This window comes from Ochlerotatus camptorhynchus, unplaced genomic scaffold, assembly GCF_037179485.1.
Source record: "Ochlerotatus camptorhynchus isolate MF236.1 unplaced genomic scaffold, CSIRO-AGI_Acam_v1.1 ptg000141l, whole genome shotgun sequence".
NCBI classification, from domain to species: Eukaryota; Metazoa; Arthropoda; class Insecta; order Diptera; family Culicidae; genus Ochlerotatus; species Ochlerotatus camptorhynchus.
In genome coordinates this window covers 4,454,536-4,466,927 of record NW_027040631.1, presented here as the reverse complement: position 1 = coordinate 4,466,927, position 12,392 = coordinate 4,454,536, and the positions used below count along the sequence as shown (strand labels likewise).

The following is a 12,392-nucleotide window of genomic DNA, read 5'->3' as shown; positions in this document are numbered from 1 at the left end:
CAGTAATTAAAAAGAAGCGGCCAAATACTAACTGGAACAGACTTTATTGGTTACATTTGGCTTGAATGCCCTCAGCTGAATAGCTTATTACAATGACGATGCGAAGTGCCATCGTGTAGCATCTGGCAGCTCCGCATCGTCATCTTTCCACAGCAGTCCAGTATCAAATCGCTCACCGAAACGAACCGTCGTCTGCTCCAGCAAATCTAGCAGTCGCTGTTTTTCTTTAGATCGTAGAGTGAAATTTCCTGCTCCAACTTCCTCGAGATCGTATCATACAGATCCTTATTCGTTGTGCACTCGCAAACGTGGAAACTGTATTCACGATCCAGGATTTACCGCAACTGGTCCATTTCCGTTACCTTCCATCGACTTCAGTGGAACACTTAATTGTAGATTGTCAAGTTCTATCAGCAGCTTAGGTACGGCATTCTTGTAGCTCTGTATCAGTAGCTGCTTGAGGTAAAGGGTGTCTCACATCAAATTGCATCACGGAAAAAAAAACGCTGTAGAAAATTACCTATTTGATCGATCCTTTTCAAACTTTGAGACAATAGAATATAACCCATTAGTGATCTTTTGGCATATTTATTTCATTCAAATTCAATACCATAACCGTACGCTCGCACCTTACGCTCAACTCCACTCATTAGGTTCTGCACAACATCTGGCTGCAGCTTCTTCTGTACGGAACGAGGGGGCGACACATCTAAATCTCAAGTTAAGATGCTCAACAAATCTCACACTAGCGAATCAATCTTCGAAAAATCTTCTTTCATTTGTCGCATCTACTTGCATCGAGCATCATCTTTTTGCAGGAAATCTTCAGAATCGTCATCAATCTTCTTTCTATCTACTCAGCGTGCGCGCAGCTAGCCACAGCAAAGCACAATCTTTTCTGCATCGTAGATAAAGTCGTCCCCCTCGGTACGGAAACCCACTTTTTCTTCATGTCTTCCTCAGATTTGACCTCCTTGGGATGCTTCCGTAGTGCCTGCTTCATAATAGCCCAGTATTTTTCGAAGGGCCTTAGTTCCGGTGCGTGGGGGGATCATGTCCTTGGGTACGAAAGTGACCCCGTTGACTTCGTACCACTCCAGGACAACATTTGAATAGTGGCACGAAGCTAGAACCGGCCAGAAGATCGTAGGGCCCTCGTGTTGCTTCAACAGAGGAAGCAGATGCTTCTGTAGACACTCTTTGAGATAGATCTCCCCGTTTACAGTCCCGATAGTCACGAACGGCGCACTCCGTTTGCCACATGAGCAGATCGCTTGCCAAATAATGTATTTCTTGGCAAACTTTGAAAGTTTCTACTTCTTCCTTACTTCCTCCGTAACATCAAACTTGTGCTGGACGGTGAAGAACGGTAGCCGCGGAAGCTGCCGGAAGTTCGCCTTGACGTAAGTCTCATCATCCATGATGAGACAATGAGGCTTCGTCGGCATCTGGGTGCACAGTTTCCGGGCCCGTGACTTTCCCAACGTATCCATTCTGGCCGCATTTCTCCTTCCGTTCGATGCTCAGAGTTTCGTAGTAACGTTTAATCACACGACTCACCGTTGACTGCCCGATTCCGAGTTGTTTTCCGATGTCCCGATGAGAGAGTTGAGGATTTTCCAGGTGCTTGCGCAAAATTAGTTCGCGACGTTGCTTTTCGGGTGACGCCATTTTTTCCAACTTTCGAAAATCTGACAGCGATTAAAATGCAGTGTAAACAATGCACTCTAAACTACTTCTACCCAAATTTTCAAGAGAGTATACCCAATGGGTAATTTTCTACAGCGTATTTTTCCGTGATGCAACTGATGTGATGTGAACTTTTTGTTTGTATAATGGTATGTTTGGCAACCCGGTTAATTTGACAGTTCACATGTTCTGTTTTGAAGAAACAAAACAACAACCAGTGGAATCCTATCCCAGATCCTAACTGTCGTGACTGTCGGTTCGTTGCTCCCAAATTCTATCGGAAAAGGACTACACTGAACCTAATAAGTAACGGCCTCGGCCACCGAATCGAAGCTTCAAGCGAGAACGTTCTCCGGGGCAGGCATTTCCATTTTTCGATAGGACAATAACTGGTCAGATTCTGATGAACGCTTCCGGGTGGAGTTTCTACTGAAAGCCATCGACTCAGTCAAAAATGCGTCGCCAGCGTTCTAGTGGGAGTTTTAACTGGAATCAGACTTCCCTGGTGGTGGTGAGGTTTAAGATGGAGAGAAGTATGATGGCAAATACCGGTGAAGATTCTACCTCCGAACATGGTTCGAGTGATCATCGAAGGCGAATTCATCGATGTCAGTTACGATGAAGAACGAATCAAAGAAGTGAATGTCGGTTGGCTGATCAACGAAGTGGTGAAGCGTTACGGAATACGGATGGTAAACGACCACTGATAAAACTACTACTACCGGGACTTCTTCTCCGCCAAGCCTATAAATATTCTATTTCAAGCGCTGGGTTACCAGGGTCGTGTCTGACAGCTAAACCTATCCTTCAAGCCCCACAACTGACCAATCAACATCTTACAATTCCACTTAAACTCCTTCGGCTGTGATTTCAGCTCCGACACAAATCTCCCCACCCCAAATTGATCTAGCAACGTCTTCAACGTTCCCTTCACTTCCTCCTTGAGGGTCTCGCTCTCCCCACTAACCAACTCACTAATCACATTCCAAATCGGCATTATGAACAGTTGCAGTCCCTTCATGGTCATCTTTTCAATCAGCTTCCGATTCCCAACTTCGATCAAACTGTTTTGAACCACCAAAGTCTTCCACACCAGATCCTTAAACAGTTCGGTCGTCTTGAGTGGAGGTTCTCCGAAGTCTTCCGATAGCGACAGCGACTCCAGCAAAATCTGGAAGAATTCCAGTATTACAGTCACTAGCGTGCACAGGAATCTTTGTTAAGGAGGGGCATTTTTTTTCTATGGTGCATTTAATCTAAGGATGAGGAGTATTCCAAAGTGCCTGGTGGATGGCGCTGTCAACCCACCACTGTTTCCCTACTGTTCAATTTAGCTAATTTTATTTATTTTTTGCTCCGGTGGTGGTTCATCTTCTTCAATTCAAACTGCTTTCAGACAGCCTATGGAATTGGCAATTTAATCCCATCATTATCAATATACCTGATGACAATCACCAACTGCTCGTGGTGGCCACAATCGCTCGTCTTATCTGCAATGATTGCCACTGGTGTTCCTCGCAAGGTTTTCGCAATGTTCCGCAACATTACATTGTGCAACGACATAATCAAGTCATTTTGAATACGGTTACTTGAGTACTGGCAATTTTTAGCACCTTTCGTCAAATGTTTTTCCAGCACAGGATCGTAGTTAGCCACCAACTGGGTGGCACGCTTCCCGCTCCTTCCGAATGTTCATGAAGTGGTCGGCCACCTTTGCAAAGTATGCGCACAATATCGATGAAACGTTCCATTATAAAGGGCGAACACGAAATTATTGCGACACCGAAAATGTCATGCCAATTTTCTTATAATGTTTAGAATCAAACCAAAATTTTAGGGTAGTTTTATACATATATTTACTTCAAAAATCAAAAGAAAAGTTAATCGTTGGAGCCTTGAGTGTAAAATTGAACGCATTTTCGCTTGATGCCCTCCATCAAAGTCTTTACAGTGTCATCCGGTACCAGTTTCTCAGTTTTTTCCATTTTCTTAACATGTCCTTCTCGTCTTTGACTGTCTTCTTGCTCTTCCGAAGTTCCCGCTTCATTATTGCCCAGTACTGCTCCACCGGGCGCAGCTCCGGACAGTTTGGCGGATTCATGTCCTTTGGAACAAAATGGACAGAATTGGCCTCATACCACTCCAGGACACTTTTAGAATAGTGGCATGATGCCAAATCTGGCCAAAATAGCGGAGCTTCGTCGTGCTGCTGCAAGAACGGCAAAAGGCGCTTCTCGAGGCACTCAGATTTGTAGATCTCGCCATTTACTGTGCCCTTTGTCACGAAAGGCTCACTCCTCAGTCCGCAAGAGCAGATGGTCTGCCAAATGAGATATTTGGAGGCGAACTTCGACATTTTCTTCTTCTTAAATTTGTCGTCCTCATCGAACTTGCTCTTGCCGGTGAAAAACTCCAACCCCGGAATTTGCTTAAAATCGGCTTTTATATCCGTTTCGTCGTCCATCACACAGCAGCCATATTTTGTCAGCATCTTCTCGTAGAGCTTCCGTGCCCGAGTTTTAGCCGTCGATTGTTGCCGCTCATCGCGGTTTGGGAAGTTCTGTACCTTGTATGTATGTAGTCCAGCTCTCTTCTTTGCATTCTGGACGTAGCTCTGCGACATGCCGATCTTTTTAGCCAAATCACGGCTTGAGACGTTGGGATTTGCTTTAATCATCCGCTTCACCTTTCCCTCCGTCTTTTTGTTCTCCGGTCCCGGTTTTCTTCCAGCTCCTTTGCCGTAGTCCAACGTCAACCGCTCCTGGAACCGCTTCAACACTCTGGAGACGGTTGAATGGTGAATGTTCAACATTTTTCCCAACTGCCGGTGCGACAGATCAGGAAATTCCAGGTGTTTGGAAAGAATTTGTTCTCTCAACTCGCGTTGGTTCACCTCCATTTTCGTTGAATCGAAAAACACGACTTCGAGTTTGACAGCATGTACACAATACACATCAATGAGAAAGTGTGCAAAATTTGGTTGATTTTTACCCAATTGTAAAAAAGTTATGCCCTGTTGAATGTGTCGCAATAATTTCGTGTTCGCCCTTTATAGCGATTTTGTATCCGCTTTGCCTCACTAGCAGCAATCATAGCTGTTTTTTGGTGGTCCAGTTCTTCGTCGAGATCCTTCCTGGTTTTGAAATTCTTCCACGCTTCTATACTACCAACATATGTATCACTGCGATTGTGTTTGCCCAGCAACTCTGTCGCTTTCTTCCAATTTCTGAACCCTGTAGGAATCGTTGTAATAACCTTTTGATTTCCCTCAAAATTTAATTTTCTCGGTATGTTTTTCGGAATCATCTTGAAATTATCTGCAGGATTCACTAGAAATTATTCGCAGAATTTTCTTGGAACACTCCCCAGATATTCTTTGGAACTGTCCTCAGAATTCAATATCCTTGAGGTTCTTCTCGGATTTTTTTAGAACTCCCTAAGAGTTATTTTGAAATTCTTCTCAGAAGTCCACTGGAATTATACTTAGAACTCTTTATGATTTTTTCTTAGAAAACCTTGGAACTGAAATTCCATAAAAGTTTCAGAAGAATTTTCTCTGTATTACCCAGAAATTCTTCCCAGAATGAGCTTGAAATTATCCTCGGAATTCCTTTGAAACATTCCTTCGGAATTTCATTCAAAATTTGATTCTCTCGGTATTCTTTTCGAAATTATCTTGGAACTATCTGCAGGATTCACCAGAAATTATTCGCAGAATTTTCATGGAATCATCCCCAGAAATCTTTTCTTTTTGAACAGTCCTCAGAATTCAATACCCTTGATGTTCTTCTTCGAAGTCAAGTTTAAGTTGTCCGTCCATTCACCAAAACGTTGGAGTTTTTCTACCAGAAATGTTCAATAAAGCTTGCCCCTTCATTCACCAGAACTGTGCAATTTTTACATTAGGAATTTTCAATTCAGATTGATGCAAATCTTACACCAGTAATTTTCAATACAAACTTGCCCTCAGGTAATTTTACACCAGAAAATTTCAACTGCCCAGAACGATGCAAATTTTTCAACGTTAATGTTCAATAAAAATTGCTTCTCCAATCTTCTGATTGGTGCAGATTTCCTTTTTACATTTTCCACCAGACATTTTCAATATAGCTGGTTTCTCCTATCATCAGAATGTTGCAGGTTTTCCACCAAATAAAGCTTGCCCCTATTTTCAGATTTTTCATCATAAATTTTCAGTAAAGCAGCTTCCCTCCAATCATCAGAATGGTGCAAATTGCACACCAGAAATTATTATTAAAATTTTTTTCCCTATTCAGCAGAAGGATGCAAATTTAAGACCAAAATTTTTCCGAAAAGCTTGTCCATCAGTTTACCAGAACGGTGCAGATTTTTCACCAGAAATTTTCAATATAGCTTAATTTTAAATAAAGCTTGTGCCTTCATTTGCCAGACCAGTGCAAGTTTTCCACCAGAAATTTTCTGTTCATTTCATTAATCAGAGCGATGCAAATTTTGCACCAGAAATTTTCAATAAAGCATGCTCCTCCATTCACCAGAACAGTGCACCAAAAATTGTCAGTGAAGTTTGTTTCACCATACACCTTTGTGGTGCAATTTTCAGGCTTTGCCTCTTCATGGCTTTGCCAGAAGGTGCAAATTTTCCACCATAAATTTTCAATGAAATTTCATTGAAGTTTGACCCTTCATGCTCCTTTGTGGAAGGAATTGACGCAATAAAAGGTTTTCAGTGCCGTTATATTATGAAATGAAGATATACCTTCAAACCAAGTTATTAAGAAATCAAGTTGTTTTATGTCATAATGTTATAAATGTGGAAATGCATATCATACTTATAAAAGTGGGAAATTGCCCCACTTTGCCCCACCCTGTGCACGCTAGTGATTTACAGTTGTACTTGGCAACGACCATTGCCTTGATGACCTCACTCATCCTAATGTTTTGAAAAAATGTGCGCTGTGAGGAATCCATTGCAGAACTTCGCCGGAAATTCATGGTTGAAGTTATGAAATCAAAAATTGGATTGTCTCAACAACAATGTTTAACATATTGACACATGCAAAGAGAAGGCGTAGATAAAGGGTGTCCACGATGAAATTGCCACACACAAAATTGATTCGCAAAATTCGAGTTTTCATCCGATTGCCATCAAATTTTCAGGGATTGAAAAATAACTATTAAACTTCATTTTACCATTTTACTCGTATTTTATTTACAGTCCATACGCAAATGCCCGCACCTTGGCCTTAACCCCGGCCATAAGATTCTGCACAACCTGTGAATCAACCGTTTTTTGCATGTAAACCCATACTTTCTTCAGTTCCTCGACTGTCTTCACTACCTTAGGTCGTTTAAGAAGGTGCTGCTTCATAATCGCCCAGTACTTCTCGATGGGGCGGAGCTCCGGAGTGTTGGGAGGGTTGAACATTTTCGGCACGAAATTGACCTTATTGTCCGCATACCACTTCAAATCGTCCTTGGAGTAGTGGCATGAGGCCAAATCCGGCCAGAAGATTGTTGGGACGTTGTGGGCCTTCAGGAGAGGAGCCGCTTCTGGAGGCACTCTTTTATGTACACCTGTCCGTTCATCGTGTTCTGGGTCACGAAAGGTGCACTCCGCTTCCCGCACGTGCAGATGGCTTGCCAAACCAGGAATTTCTTCGCAAATTTGAAAAACAGGTTGCCGGGGATCTGTTTGAAGTCGGCCTTCACATATGTTTCGTCGTCCATGATGCAGCATTCAACTTTCGTCAGCATGTTGAGGTACAACTTCCTGGCACGGGTTTTGGCGGACTTGTTCTGCTTCTCGTCGCGATTAGGGGCCTTTTGTACCTTGAACGTTCGAAGCCCAGCCTTAGTTTTGGCCTTCTGGACAAAACTTCGGCTTAGGTGCAGCTTCTTAGCCACATCCCTAACGGAGGCATTCGGATTTCGGTTGAAGGCCCCAACTACGCGGTTGTGATTTTTGGTGTTGTACGGAATACTTTTTCCTTCACTTCTGGGCTTCCGATCGGTGGTCAACCGTTCCTCGAACCGCTTAATCACTCGCGACACCGTGGAATTCGCGATTCCCAACGTTTTAGCGATGGAACGATGCGAGAGATCCTTGTTCTCGTGATGAATGCGCAAGATTTTATCACGCACGAGCTGTTCTTTCGACTCCATTTCCGCGAGTTTCATCAGTTTCATCACAGGACTTTACAACTTGCAGGATGTAAATAATGCACTATGAACTAAATCCACCCAAATTTTCATTAAATTCTACCCAACGGTTAAAAAGTTAGAGCAATTTCATAGTGTGGCAATTTCATTGTGGACACCCTTTATTGTACAGTGTTGCCAGTAACTTTAAATATCATGAAAATTTCTAATCATGGGTGTCAATGAAAGTGCCCAGGTGTGCCCATCTGTATTTTTGGCACACTGTGCGGAGTGACCAACTGCGCGGCAAGAGAGGTGAAATAACTCTCTGTCAATAGTCGTAATAGTATCGTAAATTTCATGCAAATTAAATGGAGGGTCATGTCACATGAGGTGACTACCGTCACTTCACTAGGGACAGTCACTTCTCCTCACTCACTTTGCAGAATAGGCCTGAATATCATGTGATCATTTGACCAGTACAATAAATTTACATTCGGGCTTATTTTCAACAAAGACGTCATATTGGAGGTCGAGCCATTTTACGGACTTTTCCAGAGATTATCTTGCAATGAATTTCTTGCAATGGATGCCGAGAATCCGCTCTCGCACATTTTTGACACACACACACACACACACATATATACACTTTTGATCTAAAGGTTGATTGGTATCTAAGAGAAGAGGTGACAATAAGGGGGCGAAAATGAACCACTTTTCTGTCAAACGTGAACCAGCTCCTGATTGACCGGTTTCATGTGCGTAAGATAGAGATAATGATAGATAAAGATAGAGATAGAGATAGATAAAGATAGAGATAGTTATAGATAAAGATAGAGATAGAGATAGATAAAGATAGAGATAGAGATAGAAATAAAAGAGGAAGAAGCCAATTATCACCTCTTCCTCTTAGATTGGTATATGAAACTCGGCTCTCTGGGCCTCGATTCGTATTTTTCAGACGATATCTATACCCTTCTTTGTAAGAAGGGTAAAAGGACAGGGGATCTCCTCTGCGATGGATATGACGGAAGGGTTGAGTCGCTTTGAACAATCGAATGTAACATATGATGGTAGCGTAAACGCTCCTATAGGTCCCTGTAGTTGCGTGTGAAGTCTCCAGGAGCGTTTACCCTGTATGATAAATTCCTTCGAATTTGCCAGTACATTTATATCATTTTACTATTAATTGCTAAACATGCCATTCTTACAAGGAATAATTCAGCGCAATGCCCATCATCACCCCCGCGTTCGATCAAATTACCAAACTCTGCCACGGCCTGGTGGGCGGTAACTAAGCGAAACGAACCTAGTATCAACCCTAAGCAACTGTAGGGTAAGAAGAAGAAAAGCGGAACAGAAAAAGTGTAATCAATTTTTCATTTTTATGATTACATTTTTATTGCATTAAATGATTGCTATAAAACTTCCTCCGCAAAGCTGCAAAGCTGCTGTAGCCGAAGGAAAGCTGGCATGTCATAAAACCGAACATGTGGGTGAGCGCCGTATCCGAGCGTGCAATCATATCAAGATATGGAGCCGCCCGGTTCTACGATATGAATGCACACACAGCCAAAACCATACAAGGCTGCTGCTGCTGCTGCTGCTGCAGGGCTGAACTGAAATTAACTGCAAGCCAGATATAACCCGACCCTTCTCGCTCGAATCCTCGTGCTCTCATGTGCTGCTGCCTGATGCGATCCGTTTTCTCATCACTGGAAAATGACTACACACTGCACTGCAGCCACCAAGGGGACGTCGTCGACAAGATAGAACCGGGCAGATATGGCCAGAGCCAGGATTTATATTTTAATCCGTTTTCCCGTCGGCATCAGGTACTGTTGCAGGAGAAAAAAAAAGCTCATCTTGATTTCGCCCCATTTTTACGCCGTATTACTCACCTTAATCGCGATAACCGCGCACTCCGAACGAAGCAGGCCAGCAGGCATCTGCTACGGAGGCACCCATATGCACTTTTGCAATCAAGATTTTCTCATGGCAATCCTAGATCCGCGCGGGGATGGAAATTGAATCGCCGCCACTCTCCAAAAGAAGCCATTTCTATTTTAACAAATTGCATTCCGCCATTTTTCTGCTCTTTTTTTTTCGTCCTACAGCAACTACAAGCAAATCCAGACGCTTGCTCACGAAGGACACGAGATTTCCCTGGAAACGATTTCCCTGCAGATGGGCCTACAGGACAAGGGCTACGAGGAATGGGTCGGAGAAATGATCGGCATGCGATCGATTCTGAAGCACTTCTCGAATGTTTCGTCGAACGAAATCAACGGTATGCGCGCTCCGTTCCTAAAACCCGGTAGAAATACGGAATACAAGGTGAGAGTCCGCGGTCAGTACAATCCGCTCAATTCAGAGTTACCTAATCGGGCGTCTTTTACCGCAATTCGCAGGTCATCGAAGACTTCGGTTTCATCTACGACAGTTCGATCAGCGTTCCGCCAAGCCCAATTCCAGTTTGGCCGTACACCCTGGACTACAAGATCCCGCACCAGTGCAAGAGCGGAACCTGCCCGACCAAGTCCTTCCCCGGTATTTGGGAAGTTCCACTGAATGCTCACTTTGTCGAAAGCTACGAAGGAGGTCACTGCCCGTACATGGATCAGTGCGTGCTGCACAACCACGATACCGATGATGTTTTCGCCTGGCTGCAGGAGGACTTCGAACGGTACTACTACCAAAACAAGGCCCCCTATATGATGCCATTCCACACCAACTGGTTCCAGATCAAGGAGCTCGAACGTGGCCTTCACAAGTTCCTCGATTGGACGCAAACTCTGTAAGAAGCTGGATAGCCTGACTCCCTTGAAGACCTCCAATTAATTACTTATCTTCATTTCAGCCCCGACGTGTGGTTCGTGACGGTCACGCAAGCCCTGACGTGGATCACCGACCCGAAGACCCTGAAGCAGATCAACAACTACGAACCGTGGAACTGCAAAACCAAGAGCACACAGACCCCGAAACCGTGCAACACCTCGAATAAGTGTGCCCTGCCCTTCAAGGAACCGGCATCGAACATCAGCGACACCAGGTACATGGAGACCTGCTTCGATTGCCCCGCCGTGTATCCATGGTTGGGAGATTCGCACGGTACCGGCATCCCCGGACGGGACAACTACATCGACCAGAACGGAGGAGGAAGCACGACTGACGAAAAGGGTTCATCGGACGATAATGAAAACTAGTTCCACCGCGAGCAGTCGAGTCTTAATTATGTGATGTGCTCTCTCAGCACACTACTTTTAGAGTATTTTAACTTTATCAAAAGAACAAAATTTAATTTCTTGTAGTCAGAGATGAAAGAAGGAACGTGTGCCGCTACGGTTTGCGTGGGAGGAGCCAAAATTATACAGTGTATGTCCTACAGAAGGAACGAAATAATCTTGTTCGGTGGTAGCCTACTTCAGCGTCGAAAGAAAACTCCTTTTGCATCCTGCACTCGCACACGCATAGCAACATCACCCGGCGGCGGTAGCGACGGACAAAGCACGCTATGACAAACAAGATGTGTACGTCAAAGTACCGTTTCGTGTATAATTAGGGCAAACAAGCGTAAAACAACGACTACAGACGGTGAGTGCCTGCTCTTTCGCAACGACGTTCGTCATCCGGATGAAACATGGTTTGTGAATTTGTACTTGTTGTTACATACAGGTGTAGATCGGTGCCTACTCCTCTTCCGCTGGTAAGTTTGCTTTCCTGCGTTTATTAGGCACTGGTCACCGCACTGGGTTGGGACTTCTAAGTAAGATGACGGTTGAAATTGCTCTGGTGATGCTTTAATCAACGCCAGTCTAGATCTAGAGGCAAACCATGAAATTGAGGGAAATTACATTTCCTAGTTTGGGATAGGTGCACTATAATAGGCAATGAAGAATACGGTATGCAGAATTTTGACTTCGTTCTGGCAAGGTCGTAGACAGGTTTGGAAATAGAAAGAGCAAGATTTTGATTTGGTTATGGATCATTCGACCACTAGAACCACGGGCAACTAGGTCAAATATGTCACTAAACTAGTTGTCGTAAGTGCTCTCGGAACTTTCCTGATATTTCATAGGAAATTTTCTGAAGTTCCATAGGAACATACCCTTAAGTTTTCGCGGAACTTCCCAGTTCATTCAAGTTCTTCTGGATGCTCTGTTAAATTCTCTCGAAACTTCCATAAAGCTTTCGGAATATACCAAAAGTTTTCCCAGAATTTATCTGAATCTTATAACCAACTCATCTTTCTCTGAAATCCTCTCAAAATTTCTCTCAAAAATTTCTCCATGCATTTCCAACAGCATATGTCCCTTGATTCTTGCCTAAAGTTCCCTCTGACAGGTACTTTCCATTGGTACAGTTCGCTCGTAAATTTCCAGCAGTTCCCTTAAATTTCTCGAAACAGGTCACCTTAATTATCATGCCCTTATCCTGATCCTACGATATTGCTATTTATTCAATTTGATAATAATACCACCTAAATTGCTGGGTTTCGTGATCATGCGGTTAGCGGCGTCACTCATAGAGATCGAAGTGTGCTCTGCTTTTGTACGGAAGCAAAACATTTCCAGGTGTCAAAT

At 43.6% G+C, this 12,392-nt stretch overlaps 1 protein-coding gene across 1 annotated transcript in view; it reads left to right on the top strand.

The window, feature by feature from the left end:
• The window catches only part of Cda4 (chitin deacetylase Cda4), a 49,623-nt gene extending 38,485 nt beyond the window's left edge, over positions 1-11,138 (top strand). The window contains exons 6-8 of the mRNA XM_065221375.1: positions 9,927-10,146; positions 10,221-10,606; positions 10,670-11,138. Coding sequence (XP_065077447.1) covers positions 9,927-10,146; positions 10,221-10,606; positions 10,670-11,015 — 952 coding nt within the window. The 3' untranslated portion in view covers positions 11,016-11,138. The remainder of the gene's footprint in view (positions 1-9,926; positions 10,147-10,220; positions 10,607-10,669) is intronic.
• The last annotated feature ends 1,254 nt before the right edge of the window (positions 11,139-12,392 follow it).